The following is a 15,814-nucleotide window of genomic DNA, read 5'->3' on the forward strand; positions in this document are numbered from 1 at the left end:
TTAAAATACATTTCATTTAATTATTTAAAAATACAAGTCATGAGTGATAGAACATGCTATGAGAAAAGTAAGAAAGCATGAATCCTGCAGCGTTATGAGGTTGAGATAATAGAAACTCTTAATGAGATCTATACTCTATGTGGAGTGGAGTACATAACTAAAGGAGTACTCTTGATAGACTCGCCTATACAAATGTGGAACTAACTAAGGCCGGTTCCTATGGGATTCGAGGCAGAATACCTAGAGCGTTCGTTAAAACTGAGATAGACGTGCAGGGCCATAAACGCACGGGCTTTTAGAACACACCTTAGGAAATGGTTTGTGTGTGGGTTCTATGTCTAAGATAGAGTTCAATGTTGTAAGCAACTCTTGTTAATTGGAATATTATCCGCTATGTAAAGATTCAAGTTGTGGACGACACCTTTGTTTATTAGCAACCTTATAGAAACGTTTTGACGTTATTATTGAAACCATTTTTTAAATTCAAGTGGGGGATTGTTGGAACACCAATTTATTAAATTTTGATCTAGTGTTGTGTGAATTGAAAAAAATAGAACTTGGAGGTCCCACATAAAATAGAACACACACATTAGTATTGTTTAAATAGTGGTGTTTAATTTTAAATACCTGATAATGATAATAATAATTATTATTATTATTCCTTATTCATGGATATCACTTCTCATAATTTTAGGTTATGTTTGTTGTGATAAGATTGAAAATCCAACTGAATTTTCTATCTTTCCTTCATTAGTTTGTTTCATCTAATCTTGTGGGTTTGTTGTTTTTTTTTGAACTTATCCGATTAGTTTGTTACTTGAGCTTATCTGCATTGAGTTGTTGGGAAATTATAGATCAAATGAACAAGTAAATTTAACTTGGAAACCATTAACCATTTGCGAAATAAACTCATCATTAACGACCAATTGGTAGTGGTTCTGAGTTTGTGAATTATAATCCCGTATTGCCAAAGTGGCACATTTGGTTATCCTATCCTTTTTGGTAGGATCTTTGATCTCATTAAAATCTGATAGAAAAGTAGAGAAAGGAAAAATTAATCATAGATGATTAAATTAGCTACAATGGAACACATTATCATGTTATTAATCATCTTCCAACAAGAATATATATCCATTGAATTGCAGCAGGGAATGAATAGTGAATCAACATAACCAACAGACTCACCACTTGATTGAAGAACTGAGCTTCTTCTTCTGCGGGGTTTCAGAGCAGCAGAGGACGAAGGAGGATGTTGCATTTTTTGATGTACGTCTGAGAGAGAATAATAAAGAAGAAGCAATTATGAATTATGATATTTAAAGAAGAAATTAGTGATAAGTGTGAATTCCTTCCACTTAACTAAGCAATCAAAATAATTCCAATGCCCAAACCTTCAGTTATAGTCCAATTGCTATCTACGCCACTCTTGCATCAAATCAACACCCAACATATACTCCAATGGTCAAAAGCTTAGGATTCTCCCATAAATCATAACGCTTCTGACAATCGGTAACTACCCAACGTTCGACGGTTACTGAATTATGTCGTTGGTAAGGGATCTCCAACGGCTCTGCCACCATGATTATGAGGCTCTATGACAACACCTATAAACGCAACCCTTCGTTGTTCCATCAGTTACGCAATCTTCCTATCTTAAAATCTCTCATTTTTTGCTTTCTTATTAACTTAAACATCAGAGTGCTTGCATGTACCCTAAACTCGTAATCAACGTCGTTGATGCTTGTTGCATACTGTTCTCCTGATCAAAACAGATCAACTATGTAATGGTTGCAATTTATTTATCCTCCCTTTGTTTATTCCACACCATTAATTGATTGGTTATGTTTATTTTGAAAGGTCTTTGTGTTGTTTGGTTATTTTAATTAAGTGATGTTGCAACACATTATTACAACTTTATTTTTTACGTTAACAATACATACAAACAAAACACTTTGTTATAATATTCATAAAAGCTCAACAAAAAATTGTTTTAACCCTTTGATTTCAAGGGAAAGGGAGATCATAATAATCCAGAGTTTGATCTATAATTGTTCCATAAAAAAATAGAACTCGGTTTCTCCATAACGATCCTTCCTTAGATGAACTCAGATAAGTAAAATCTCATCCCATGTTTTATTTTTTAATGTACTATTTTCATACAAAGAGGACTTCATTTCACAAAATAAAAATTAGCTAGACTTCATGACCAAACAGTCTCTCAAAATATCACATGGTATATATAATGTGGAATTAACACAGACAGTAAAACCTACAAACAAACATTTCCATATAAAAGAAGGGCTTATAGAAGGACCACTAATCCCGCATATAACAGAGGGTTTCACAGTTGGAAAACTACATTATTATCTTATTCATAAACTAAGAAGATCAACTACACTAGAGTGCAGCAGCAGCAGCAGTAGCAGTAGCAGTGGAGGGTAAGTAACCACGACAATAATCAAAACCATACCAAACACCATTAGGGATAAAAGCATTGTAGTAAAAAGTAGCAGGTTGGTAGTTATGGGTATATACTGTCACACTCTCTGGTTTCCAACCATCGTATCCGGACCTGTATAAATACAGATAGCATATCGGGTATGTACATGGTCCGTTGATGTTAAATGTATCTGTAGAGCACCGTTCAAATGTCCTTGAGCTAGGATCATCCAATTTTGGAACATAAACCTAATTCATTATCCAATTAACCAATATATTAATAAAATTTCATTGATATGAAACATCAATCAATTACAAATTATCTTACTTAACAATTCAAAAAGCCAAATGACATCTTCAATTCATCGAAATCATATTATAATAGTCATTACAATATACAATTCGACAAGGTTAAAGTGATTTATTTTAGACAAAGTTACGCATGTAGTCCTTAACTTAATTTCATATAACAATGTCCTTTATGTAGAAACATAGGTGAATGACTAAATCATATAAAATTAACTTAATGGACAGCATAAACAGTTTTTATATAAGATTGTGATCTCATTTTTAATCTTTATCATATAACATTCAATTTAAAAAATGTAAGAAATTATGATTGATTAACTTGGTAAAGAAAGAAAACATATACATAAACGAAAATGGAAGTAACCTGATAGCCATAAGCATCACCAAAAGAAAGACTGATACGATCTCTAGTAAATGAGGGAGAATTGCAGCTTGTGGTTATTGTGACCGTGTATGAACAAGAGTTACTCTACAAAAACAAAAACAAAAACATTCATATTAACAAGATCTGGAAATACTTATCTAAAAAGTGAAAAAATAGTACCTGATGATGTTGGGTTTGATTTGGTTTGAAAGATAGGTTGGGTTGAGGGTAATCGGTGATGGTTATCGGTGATGCTTGAGAGAAGACGATGATTATGCAAAATGTGAAGAAGAGGAAGAGGATTGAGGAGGTAACACTTTTCATCGCTTCACTCACTCACTGTCACTGCTAGCTAGCTAACTCTGTTTGTTTCGTTGGTTTTATCGTAGCCACGCCACAAAGGTGAGTGAGTGAGTAGGTAAGTTTCTACTTTTTAACCGCGTCCTTTAGTCCTGATCTTACAACCTCATTTCGTCTAATATTGTTAATCCTATTGTTTCTATTAATTGAATTTAACTCATTTTTTAATTCATAATTTAAATTGTTTTATAAAAATTATAAAATTATTTAAATCAATAGTAAAAATGGAATGAAAAAAAAATACAACCCATAAAAAGATTGTACACTACTATAGTATATGTTCAATTCTATTTTACGGTGATGAAAATTGATTTTAAATTAATTTATTTTTACTTAAAAATAAATTGAATGTAAAATATATTTTTTTTAATGTATTTATGTAAAATTGAGTTGAACAATAAATTTTAATATAAAAATCACATTTAGACCTAAAATCAACAAGTTATAGCTTTAAGTTTGAATCAATTCTAAAGAGAAAATAAATTTTATTAAAAAAACATATAAACATAACATGATATCAAAATCAATTTAAAGTCTTGAAAATCAATTCTAACTATCCAATCATGAAACCAAACATAGGCAAAGATACAACTTAAAAAATTATTTTTTCCAACTAACAAAGGTACTATTATTTTAGTCTGCCTCGCGAAACTCGTGTATGTGGGGGTGATAAACGCCAAAGAACGCTGAATATTGCCTTCGTAAAATAAATTGAATAGTGCCTCACTTTAATTTTCCATGTACTTCGAATCCATATTTAATTTTAAGACAGTACATTGGTAGCATATCTAAACATGTTTGATGTTTCTGTCAAAAAAAGAAAATAAATGTGTATTAAGCCTCCCCCATCTTTCTTTAACTACCTTATTTTGTTGAGGAGTGTTATAGATATTCTCTTTCTATCATTCTTTCTAATATTCATTATTTTAGTGATGAAATCAATGTGATTAAATGGTAAAATTCACATAAATTTCATTTAAAAAAGAGTGAAGTGTTAAAAAGAGTGTACTAATAACATTTCTCCTATCTTAGAATTCCCTCTACTTCTTTTTCTTAGTTAAACTTCATCTCTTATTTCAAAAATTAAAGTGATCCAATATAAATCGTTACTTATAACAACAACACATTTTTAGTTTCCCACATGATGTATCTTTACAGAATGCACCACTTCTATATCCAAAGAAGATACAATATTGACCAGAATATGGAGAACAAGTCAAACAATATTACCATTTTTTTGTGGTGTTCAAGGTTCAAACCCTACTACGCCTTTCATATATTATGCATTGTCATTATCAACTCAGCTAAGCTCACAAGGATAACCTATATTACCATATAATATAACATATTATTCGGAACATCAGACAAGGAGGACATACCACTTTTTTTTTTGTAATATAAGCTGAAAAGATATTTAATAGGTTTGTTTTTAGTCCCTTTTCTAGTGAAAAAATGTTTAATCCTTTTTTTGGGCTACCTTCAAGTGGAGAAATGAATCATCCAATATCCCTTCATTCATTTAGAGGTCAAGGGCCTTGTCTTAATGTTTATGATAAGAAAAAGTCTATTAGCAGAAAGCACATAACATGTCAACATCTGATACAAATATCATCATAGGAATAAAAAGCATTTCATATGTACTTAAAAGAGCAAACCAAGAAAGAATGTAAACAAAAAAACACACACATTGCACAAGGTAAATATAGAACAAAATTAACAAAGTAGATGTTATAATAGATCAAAATGTAATCTTTCACATTCTGCAAGCGAAGAAATTAGAAAAACTATAAAACTATTATGACTTAGAATGACAAGTAACCAAAGCCAGGCAAACAAACCTTTGTATGATATTTTATTCTCAATTAAACAATTTTTTCTGTTGTAACATGCAATTGATTCCTTCATGGCATCAAAAATCTAAGGACTGACCATGGTCACAAGATGCTCAAGACATGACTCAAGCTGCTGATTCTTTATTCAAAACTTAGAATTAGGCTCCAACCATGGTTTTAAATTGTGGTTCGCATATGCAATTGTTGCCACAATATTGTTGGTGTGGTAGTCTCTACAACTGCATTGCACATAAATTGCGTGTATTTCTTAATCACGTAATTCAGTGTAATTACAAGTGTCGGTGTCGGTGTCGGACACGACACCGAGACACGCCTAATCTGAGGAGTGTCCGTGCTTCATAGCGTGTGATTGTTTCATAACTGAATTAGGAATTGCATCAGACGATTTCGACCGATCAAATCTTCTCTCCAAAAATTAGAATTTTGAAACTCAAAATTCCAATATGCTTCGAAAGTGTGTATTTCAAGCACTTCTCAATCAAATACAGAGTGAACTAAGACTCTCCAATGGTCGGTAAATAGTGTAGAAGCATATTGGTGTCACTTTATATAGTTTCTGAGAAAATAAATTATTTCATGCCGCAAGAACCACAATGCGCATCGCGGCAGCTGCAATAGCCACAATCACCTCAACCACATCTGCTACCGCAGTTTAAAACCATGGCTTCAACCTTATCAATCTCTTGATTCTATCTTTTTCCATATTTTCCAAATACCCCTTCAACAATAGAACACAGAAATGCATAAGATGCAAAAAGATGAAGATTGGATCAGTGATGTGTGTAGTGAACACAGACAAAAAGTTGCAAGTTTTGCATAAAAATATGGGGAAAACCCCGTCTATTTGTAGCAGTAATCTGATTATTTGTTTGCTCCAATCCATATATACGGTAATAAGATGGAGTATCATTTCATGTGCATAGCAAAGTATAACTATAACGTGATGGATCTCATGCAAAATAGTTAACATCAAATAATAATACTTATGTAACTACATAGATACATATGATGGCATACACATGTGTCTCACAGCACACATGAAGTGTTGTAACTGCAACATGAGCAGCACTGTCAATAGAAAACAAGTTAGACAACACAACTCAACAATCATGAAAACTAGTAATTTCAAAATGACTATCTTAGTGATAAATAAATAACTAGGGTTAAGATGAAGATGAAGATAAAAAAAGAGTCGTAATATTTGTTTTTCTAGTAGCATGCTACAATCATTCAATAATAACAAAAACCAATAAATCAAAGACCAATAAATTAAAGGAAAAGCAAATGAATTTGTTTAATCATTCCCAGTTCAAACGTATTCTTGTTGTTCTTCCTCCTCCTCTTCCTCTTCCTCCTCCTCCTCCTCCTCCTCCATGTCACTGTCGCTGTCGTCATCATAATGTATGTGGTTGGTTTCAAGAATTTTGTTAAGGACTCGTCTCCAGCGCCATGAGAGAATGGCTGTGACGAAGAATTGTTTGGTGGGCAAATTGTATAGGATGCAACTTAGTACTTCAAAGGGTAAAGCACTGATTCTGTCTGCATTTGGCATTGCTCGCCAGAGTGGTTTCCATCGCTTTGAGAGAAGGCTTGTGAGGGCGATTTGTTTGGGGGGCAAATATGAGAGGATGTGATATATTATTTCATCGGGTAAATCGCTGATCCTGTCTGTTGTTGTTGGTGGTGCCGCCATAGTTAAGAAGTTTCTTTGTTGATTGAATGAAAGAAAAAGAAGATTGATCGATGATGATGAGATAGAGAATTTTGCGATGTGCTTCTCTCCGCCGTTAGGGTTTAGGGTTTCATCCAATTGGTTCAAAATAACAACATAATAACAACTCCGGTTTTTTCTATTGAGCTTTTTGGGCTTTGAATTTATTTACTTATTTTTGAGTTTTTTTTTTTTTTTTTTTTGAAGGAGCTTATTTTTGAGCTTATTAAATAAGTTTTTAAGTTAATTTATAAATTTCTTCAAAAAAAATTTAATTTATAAATTTTTACTAACGAAATTTCTATCATGTTTTTTTATAAACTAAATTGACAAGCTTATAAATTATGCAAAAGAGATCATTTATTTGCCTAAATTGTTTGAATAAACTCAAAATAAGCCTTATCCGAACGGCCATGACAAAGGTGAGTGTGGGTGGGTAGGTAGGTCAGGGGACTTGATTCACCGTAGAGACGGTAGGATTCAATAAAATCATGGTCATTGAAAAAATAAAGGCAAAATTACACAATTTATCTCTTAACTTTGAAGTAGATAAAATAGTCACAAGGAATTAAGTCGGGTTTGAATTGTCACCCTTTAAAAATTAAACTTATAACTTAAAATTGATTCTCAAGTTGAAGCTTGGAATGGTTAAGTTAAAAGCAGACTTCAGAACGTTCTGATGTTTGAGTGCAAAAACAGTTTAATAAAGTAAATGTGTTTGTGTGTGTTGTGTATGCAGTAAGTAAAGAGTATAGGGAAGAGAGAATCAAAACATAGAGATTTTGTAGTGGTTCCCCCAATGTGGGTTAGCCCACTCCTCACAATCTTGTGAGAGTTTCCACTTTGATGTTTGAGATAACCTCTCAAATCCTGCACCTTACCATCTGTGATCACCTGAACACTTACAACACTGTATTCTCTAAGCCTCAGCAGGCTTGCACCTTGTTGCTAAGTTAACCACTTAGACTTTTACAACCTTTGCTCAAACTAACACTTTAACACCCCTAAAGCTAGATGAGACTTTCTTTTCTTCTTGCTAAGCTACCCACTTAGACTTTTACTCCTTCTGCTCAAACTAACATTTTAGTACCCCTAAAGCTAGATGAGACTTTCTTTTTCTTCTTGCTAAGTTACCCACTTAGACTTTTGTACATTCAGCTCAAGCTAACACTCGTACCTCTAAAGCTAGATGAGACTTTACAAGATGTTTGAAGCTTGAATGATTGAAATCAGACAAGATAAGAAAGGAAGGAAGTGTTATCTTTAAAGAGATAACAGAAAGAATTGATTTACACTACAAGAAGATATAAATAATCTTCAGTGATGATCAATTCAGATGCTAAAGCTTCAAAATAACCTTAAGTTGTTTTTCTTGTATGCTTTGCAATTTTTGTGGAGTTTGAATGTTTGAGAATCAAACAGAGGAGGGGGAAGAAGAAGTTATCCTTGCAAGAGATAACACAAAGAATTGATTTACACTGCAAAGAAGGTATAAAAGACCCTTCAGTGATGATCAATTCAAATTGCAAGAGCTTCAAATAATCTTTGTTGTTTTCTTGTATGTTTTGCAATGGTGCAAGTTTTGCTAAGACCTTGATCTCTATTTATAGAGTCTTTGGGCTCATATAGCCGTTGTAGGGTGTCCAATGGTGTTATGCCATGTGTCATGGGTCCCACAAGCTTTTACTTGAAATTCTGGGCAAACATTCTGATCAATGATGAACTTCAGAATGTTGTTGTGTTCATGATTATCTTCATCTAGGTTTATCATGATCTTCATCTGGGTTCATCATGTATGAATGAACACATGAATTTCTGGGCGTGTTATATGCTTTTCATATGAGTTTCTGGGCAATAACCAACGTATGGGCTTTTCCACATACATCATAAAGTTACTTTCCCAGATTTTTCTAGGGACTGGTGCAGAAGAGATAAAGTGGATTCTGCATCTTCATGCTAATGCTTTGAGAGATTGTGTGGTCCATGTACTATACCAACTCCTATGCGTTGTCCATCTCTGATTAAGCAGGACAGAATTGCTTTGCTTTTTGCTTTTTGCTTTTTCACCTATTATACTGTTCATAAAGTAAGCATGCATGTGGAGAGCTGAACATTCTGACCATCAGAATGTTCCTTTGTTTCACTTAAGATGATTTGTAAGACTACCATTTGATGTAATCAAATCCTAGTAGTTAAACAACAATATAGAGCAGTGATATTAACATCTAGGATGATATTCCCTTGTGGAATATTCCTATTAAATCAATGTTCATAGTCTTAAATGAACATGAGTATCCTTTATTGCTTGATTGATCCATGCAAATGTACTTTCCTGGACATATATCCATATCACATGTGCCTTGGATGACCTTGATCAATGTTCTTGAGAATCTTGGCTTGTATAAGAACAACCTTCTGATCTCTGCTTGAACATTATGATCTCTGAGCAACATTCTGATCTAACTTTCTAACCTCAGTGTTAGATCATGAATTCAAATGTCCTTTGATTTCTTGATTCTTGGTATGATTTAAATCTTGTTCCTGTCTTAGTAAAACACTCAAGAGCACAAATTAAATACCAAAGAATTAATCAAAGTCCATTAATTCTTTAATCATAATGGTTTATTATCTTTAAAATAAATTAGGGATTTTGCCTCAACAAACTTAATTGTGGGAAACACTTTCGTCATTTAATTTTTTTTGTCTCGATTTAGTCTAAAAAAATTAAGATTGAAAGTGTCAAAACATAGCCAATATGCCATGGAATGGCACCATTAGGTATCGTTATTTTGTTGAAATATGATTTTTAATACCTCTTCTCATCTTACTTTAACATACTCTGTCTTTAAAATTCCCTCTATACCTAAACGCACAAACATGAAAAACAAGATACTGAAATACGATATTTATAGTGTTTGGTTGATCATTTTGTCAATGCAAACGTGCGTTTCAACTGCTTTTTGCCGTGGAATCAAGAAGCTCTATTTGTTAGCTTTAGAAAGAAAAAAAAACTCACGACTACTACCTCTTGGACGTGGAAATTTATTTTAATCCCCTTTTTTAATGATATTTTTTTTTTTAGGAGAGACTAGCACACAACATGTCAAGATCAGGTACAAGTATCATCATATAAATAAAAAGCATTTCATCCGACAAACATATACTTAGAAGAGCAAACCAAAAAAAGAGTGAAAATAAACACATTGCGCAAGGTTTATGTAGAACAAAATCAACAATATAGATGTTACAACATTAAAAAAAAATGAAAATGTTAATGCAAGTATTTATGGGCCAAGCAAAATCCTCGCCTGCACCATTCTAGAGAACGAAATATCATACAAAGAGGTTTGCCTGGCTTTGGTTACATGCCATTCTATGTCACAAGATGCTCACCACACGACTCAAACTGCAGATTCTATAATGACTGCCTCAGAATTTCTCATTCAAAACTCAGTAGGAGGTTTCAACCTTATCAATCTCTTGATTCTATCTTTTTCCGTATTTTCCAGATATCCCTTCAAAAGAAATACAAGGAAAATGTAAGTGCAACATCAAGAAGAAACTCCTCTTTGCAACAATTGAACAAAGGAGTATATAAGATGCAAAAAGATACAGATTGGATCAGTAGTGTGTGTAGTGAACAGAGACAAAAAGTCGCAACCAAGTTTTGCATGAAAATCCGGGGAAAACATGTCTATTTTTAGTAGCATTTTGATGTTTGCTTCAGTTTAAATTTATTCGAATAAGACGGAGTATCATTTCAAGTGAATTGAGTAGCAGACGTTAATCACTAACGTGATTAAGTGATGAGTCTTGTGAAAAATATTTAAACAGCAAATAACAATATTTATAATAACTAGATAGATGCATATAAAATTGTGAATGTCATAAAGTGATGTTTCTCTAAGTAGAATGAATGAGTAAACTGAAAAATTTCAAAAGGTGGATGTGATCTTTTACTAAACATTGTCCGGCATGTCTTCTCACCTTCCATACAATTTCATCCAAACACAAGCAAATTCTTCCATACTTATCAAGGAAACGGCGCTCAGTTGGGGGCTTCCCACATACATCCTTTACAGCTGAGGTTATTGTAAAGATAACCTCCGACACTGGAGCAAAACAAAACATTTGTAAATTAGTACTATCAATGTAAAATTATGAAAGTTCTTGACAGCTTTCGAACATTTAGATTTTTCCAAATTGCGATTTCAAACCCTTGGTGAAATAACAATATGCTTGAGTCACTTGGCAATTGGCCTAGTTATGAATGTTGATACCATCAAATCACAATATGAACGACCAACCTTGTTTTTTGATTAAATATGTATACTTTTCTTGGAAAGTCAGACAAAATTGTCCACCAAGTTTAGTTAGATTCTAAGATATACCCCTACTAGTTCACCTGATAGCTAGCTTTTCTCACTACTTCATTATTTAAGATGTAATGTCATACTTTCAATACCACAAGAGTATCCATTAATAGCTAGTTTATCATCTTTACCTTTGCGAATATGGGGGAACATTTCCATCTTCTATTAATAGCTCCTTTTTCTAGGGAGCAATTCATTGCTAAATGAGAACGGTGCATTGAGGGGAAGCTACAGAGAGAAGCTTGCAAGAATTAAGGCAATAGATCAAAAAGGAAACAGAGCAACAGTTGTGGATGGACGCTAGGTTTATGGTAAGTGAAATATCGTGCAAGATGGACAAGATTCTGGGGAACCCAATTGACAGCATGAGGAGAAGCAAAGCCACAGGTGCTAGGCACAACAATAACAGAGAAGAATCAAACTTGGTTGATTAGCCAACAAAATATAATCAATACATTAGGAGGTAGAATTGATGTCTAAAAGAGATCCAAGAATCAAAACTGCAGACAAGGACACACAAACAATGTAGGACCTACATTGTTGATGAAAGGACTGTCAGTAACAAGGTTGGGTAGTTGGGTTGAGATAACTAGGAGAAATAAAGATGTTGCCTATAAATAACAAGAGGGGTCAAGAGGGAGTGATATCTTGTTATTTAAGAGAGAATTGGGGACTTTGGGTACAAGTAGATGAAAACTCCAAAGTTTTGCGGTATTCTATCTTTGTAATTGGGGTTTGTCCCTATTTATTTCTAATAAGATACAGGGTTGTTATCAAAATTCAATCTAAAAATAGCGAGCAAATCAACTTTCAAGCATCAACAACTTAGATGATTGATTTATATGTTTTATTTTACTATGAGCAAGTACAAAATATTGTGCAATTTTATATTAAAGCATCAACAATTGAGATGAGTAACTTGTTTGCTTTTATTTTACCATTTACCACCATCAAACATAAAAGATTGGTTCATAGAATACATACAAGCAAGTTCATCGTACGCGTCCTTCCCCACAACGTATATACTGACATCTCCAAGTACTGTGTATACAATATAGACTGACCTGATAAAGATAAGAAGTAAAAGTAAAATAATAAATCACTGTTTACTAAAAGGGAAACTCAAACATCACATATGAATGAGACATAATTTTCAAAAATGAAGGCATATTAATATTAATGAACAATAATTAGCATTTAGCAGTGAAGCAAAAAAGTTTTTCTTCTACTCCACAATCTTGTATCTATTCCTGATTTTTGATTGGACAAGTTCACATGTTAGTTGTTTAGCTTCCATTTTTACAACTCTATTCCAAATTTTTCATTAATGATAATACTATCTGAAATATCCTAGTAATATATCAATGTTATTCACTTTGTTCTCATCTACTTGCATCACAAAAATTCAAAATACAAACTGTGCAAAGTCTATCACTATCATAGAGCTTAATCGATAATCATTCAGATAAACAGATTCAACGGCCCATTAACCTTGCAACTAGAATTCTAATAACTAAAATTTAGTCCTTGGACCAGTTCAGAATCAGATAAAAGTTAGAGTTCTCTTAGATAAGGTAAATTATCCATGTAAGATATACATTCATACATCAGGTACACATGACTTGAGAGAGGCGGAGAGCAGTATACTTACTTGTGGCATGCAACTAGGAGTTCTTCATTTTTTACACCCCTAAGATTATCAGCTCCTAGTTTGACCAAGAAAGAACGCCAGTGTAGGCGCTCCTCTGCAGGAACTCCATGAAAACTGCAATCATGACAAATCCACTCAGTTCTGATAATCAAAAAGTTGGAACCAAGTATCTTTTACAATGCAGGTTGACCAAAGAAAAACCACACAAGAAAAAGTTCAAGTCCATTTACTTTCTAACAACATTTTCAATTTTTACTTTGTATGCGAGTGGCTGGAATGACATGTGATATGGATTTTGATTTTCCCTTTTAATTGTGATAGAGAAGAGATAGAAGCTACCTAGAGAGAGTGCATTTTCAGAAACACTGGAAACATTATTTTAAAAATTTACAAAATTATTCAAACTATTTTTAGAATGCATTCTTACATTTTCCATAATGTAACCGAGTTTTCAAAAAAAAAAAAAAAAAAAACATAATGCCTTGGCGCAATGGTAAAGTTGTCATCATGTGACTGAAAGGTCACGTGTTCAAGTTCTAGAAAGAGCCTCTTCCGTAAAAAAACAGAGTAAGGCTGCGTACAATGTACCAAATGGTGGGACCCCTTCCCAGACCCTGCGTATGCGGGAGCCTTAGTGCACCGGGCTGCCCTTTTAATGTATTCTCTGATATTTATTGTATCATTTGAAATTAAAAAATTAAACACCAGAAATGAACGGGCTGAACCCCTCAATCTGAAAATACCTAGGTTTGTGTTTGAATGTTTCTTACATTTGACAAGAAGAAGCAAAACTTCTTCTCAAGATCACTATACTTATTCTTGAGATCACTAAACCCCTGCCTGAGAGAACTTAGATTTGGATTCAAATCGAGTTTGCTACTTAACTTAAGTGAAACTCTATTCTTATTCTTGGAAGCAAGGCAACAACTTACAGAGAAGTGCCAATGGGGGAAGTCTATATCAGCTGACCGGAGAAAGGCTAAGCTTACTTTGCCGCAGCACCTTCAAAGCTTGACTAACAAGCGAGAGAGTTCGTCCCTATCCAAGAGGATGCGCGAACCTCCAAGGCTTTATCTGATAGGGGCTACCGTTGTGGGTCAAGAGATAGATTAAAGTAGAAAATGTATCATGTATAATCTAGTTTTCCAATTTCCCAGGCTATTATCATATTACTCTAAGGTATGAATCTTACTAAGCCTAACATTTCCTCAATTAAGGCCATGTTTAGATAAACAACTTATTTTGCAGCTTACAGCATGATAAGCACTTATGTATAAGCTGTTTTCAAAAACTATCTTGAAGAGCTTATGAAAATAAGCTGAATCAACAACTTAAGATTTACGGAAATAACAAGCGTGTTAGTGTAATCCTATTAAAAATGAAGCTAAACCAATTTCATAAAAATTTCAAACAGAATCCAGATCAAAGAAAACGCTGAAAATTAAAAATGAAATAAATAAAAAGATGAGAAAATGAGGAATTTAATTTTGAATTATTAGAATATATAGATCAGAAAGAGAATGAAGAGAGAGATCGGAGTGTACCGACCGTTCGATGAGGATGTTGCCCTCGGCGTTCGCAAAAAGCACCGCAAGGATCATATTCCGTTTTTCTCTGAAATCAAACTCAACCTTGCTTACAGGAGTTGTAAAAATCACCTGTTCCAAATTACTTAGATACCCTTTATATATTTTCTTTTTCTAAATTTTATTAGACTTAATTAATTATGTCAAAGGTCTCTCTAATTATCACCTATTTAGATTTAGATTTTGTTATTTCTCGTGAGTTTAGATCAGTTCGTATATATAAGGTCTGGGGTTCAAATCCCAGTCACCATAAAAAAAATTAAATTAAATTTTGTTTCATGTAGTTATGAGATTGCTATTCCCTCCTTTTCAAGCAATGTGCACTATTCAATTGTCTTACTTTGACCATACTTTTTAACTAATATATAAATATAAATATTAACATATAAGATGTTGTTTAATTTGTCTTGACAAATATTTTCAAAATATTAAATTTTTATAATTTTTTTACTTTAAATAATTAAAAATATTAACAGTCAAAATTGTGTATTGACATATGTGAAGTGGTTGATGACTTAAGGGAATAATAAAAATGTCATATGATTAAATAATTCCTATAAAAGTAGTTAAATAGTTGAATAATGTATTCATTTTGATGGATTACCTACACATGGACGCTGCAAACAAAATGACAATAATAGATCTAGTGGATAACGTAAGGCAATTGCTATTGAATGGTGAAAATATTTGAGATTTGTTTCAAGAGATTGCTAATAAAAATGTAGTTATATTATATGGTTAAATAATTGGCATTCGTCAATGACCTAGATTTAGCTAACCAACTAATTTCATTTCATTCATTCTGTGCTGACTAAGAACTAAGAAGGGGTCTTGACTTAGCTAGCTACTATGACATCCAATTGTTTTTGCTGCTGTTTCAGTTTATGAAGGAGAGGCATTAACATAAGCTTCTGTCGTGTTAGCCTCAGTTTGCGGCTTTTTGTCGTGATCACAACAACCGAAACAACTGCTCCAACAATTGGGTGTCATAGTAGCTAGGTAGACCCCTTCTTGCTGCAGCAGCATGATTTGCCATAACAGAATTGCAAAAACAATAACACAGTCTATCTTCATAATTATTTAGGTGGTTTGTTTAGTGTGGAATACGATTAACTTAATTTCAAAGCAATCCGATTTATAGAGCCATTCCTGCATATAACATGCATAA

General features: G+C 33.2%; 2 protein-coding genes across 2 annotated transcripts; both read right to left on the reverse strand.

The window, feature by feature from the left end:
• Positions 1 to 2,173: 2,173 nt before the first annotated feature.
• Positions 2,174 to 3,514, reverse strand: LOC11433082 (embryo-specific protein ATS3A). The gene is made up of 3 exons (XM_003597840.4): positions 3,293 to 3,514; positions 3,113 to 3,217; positions 2,174 to 2,688 (listed from the first exon to the last, which is right to left on the reverse strand). The coding sequence occupies exons 1-3, from the start codon at positions 3,434 to 3,436 to the stop codon at positions 2,398 to 2,400; spliced, it is 540 nt and encodes a 179-aa protein (XP_003597888.1). The 5' UTR covers positions 3,437 to 3,514; the 3' UTR covers positions 2,174 to 2,397.
• Positions 3,515 to 10,200: 6,686 nt separating this feature from the next.
• LOC11433582 (TSET complex member tstD) lies at positions 10,201 to 14,767 on the reverse strand. The gene is made up of 5 exons (XM_003597843.4): positions 14,609 to 14,767; positions 13,061 to 13,174; positions 12,394 to 12,473; positions 11,024 to 11,148; positions 10,201 to 10,551 (listed from the first exon to the last, which is right to left on the reverse strand). Exons 1-5 carry the CDS (start codon positions 14,659 to 14,661, stop codon positions 10,480 to 10,482), a joined length of 444 nt encoding a protein of 147 aa, XP_003597891.1. The 5' UTR covers positions 14,662 to 14,767; the 3' UTR covers positions 10,201 to 10,479.
• Between the last annotated feature and the right edge of the window lie 1,047 nt (positions 14,768 to 15,814).

Source organism: Medicago truncatula, chromosome 2, assembly GCF_003473485.1.
Source record: "Medicago truncatula cultivar Jemalong A17 chromosome 2, MtrunA17r5.0-ANR, whole genome shotgun sequence".
In the NCBI taxonomy this organism is placed as follows: Eukaryota; Viridiplantae; Streptophyta; class Magnoliopsida; order Fabales; family Fabaceae; genus Medicago; species Medicago truncatula.

What these genes read in the sequence shown, in the direction of transcription:
- LOC11433082 (XM_003597840.4), bottom strand. Translation starts at nt 3,436, where the DNA reads ATGAAAAGTGTTACCTCCTCAATCCTCTTCCTCTTCTTCACATTTTGC. An exon ending in ATCAAACCCAACATCATCAG is followed by an intron (nt 3,218 to 3,292) that starts GTACTATTTTTT and finishes TTGTTTTTGTAG; the next exon opens with AGTAACTCTTGTTCATACAC. An exon ending in GTGATGCTTATGGCTATCAG is followed by an intron (nt 2,689 to 3,112) that starts GTTACTTCCATT and finishes ATAATGAATTAG; the next exon opens with GTTTATGTTCCAAAATTGGA.
- LOC11433582 (XM_003597843.4), bottom strand. Translation starts at nt 14,661, where the DNA reads ATGATCCTTGCGGTGCTTTTTGCGAACGCCGAGGGCAACATCCTCATC. An exon ending in CGCGTACGATGAACTTGCTT is followed by an intron (nt 11,149 to 12,393) that starts GTATGTATTCTA and finishes GTTTTGCTCCAG; the next exon opens with TGTCGGAGGTTATCTTTACA. An exon ending in TGGATGAAATTGTATGGAAG is followed by an intron (nt 10,552 to 11,023) that starts GTGAGAAGACAT and finishes TTTCTTTTGAAG; the next exon opens with GGATATCTGGAAAATACGGA.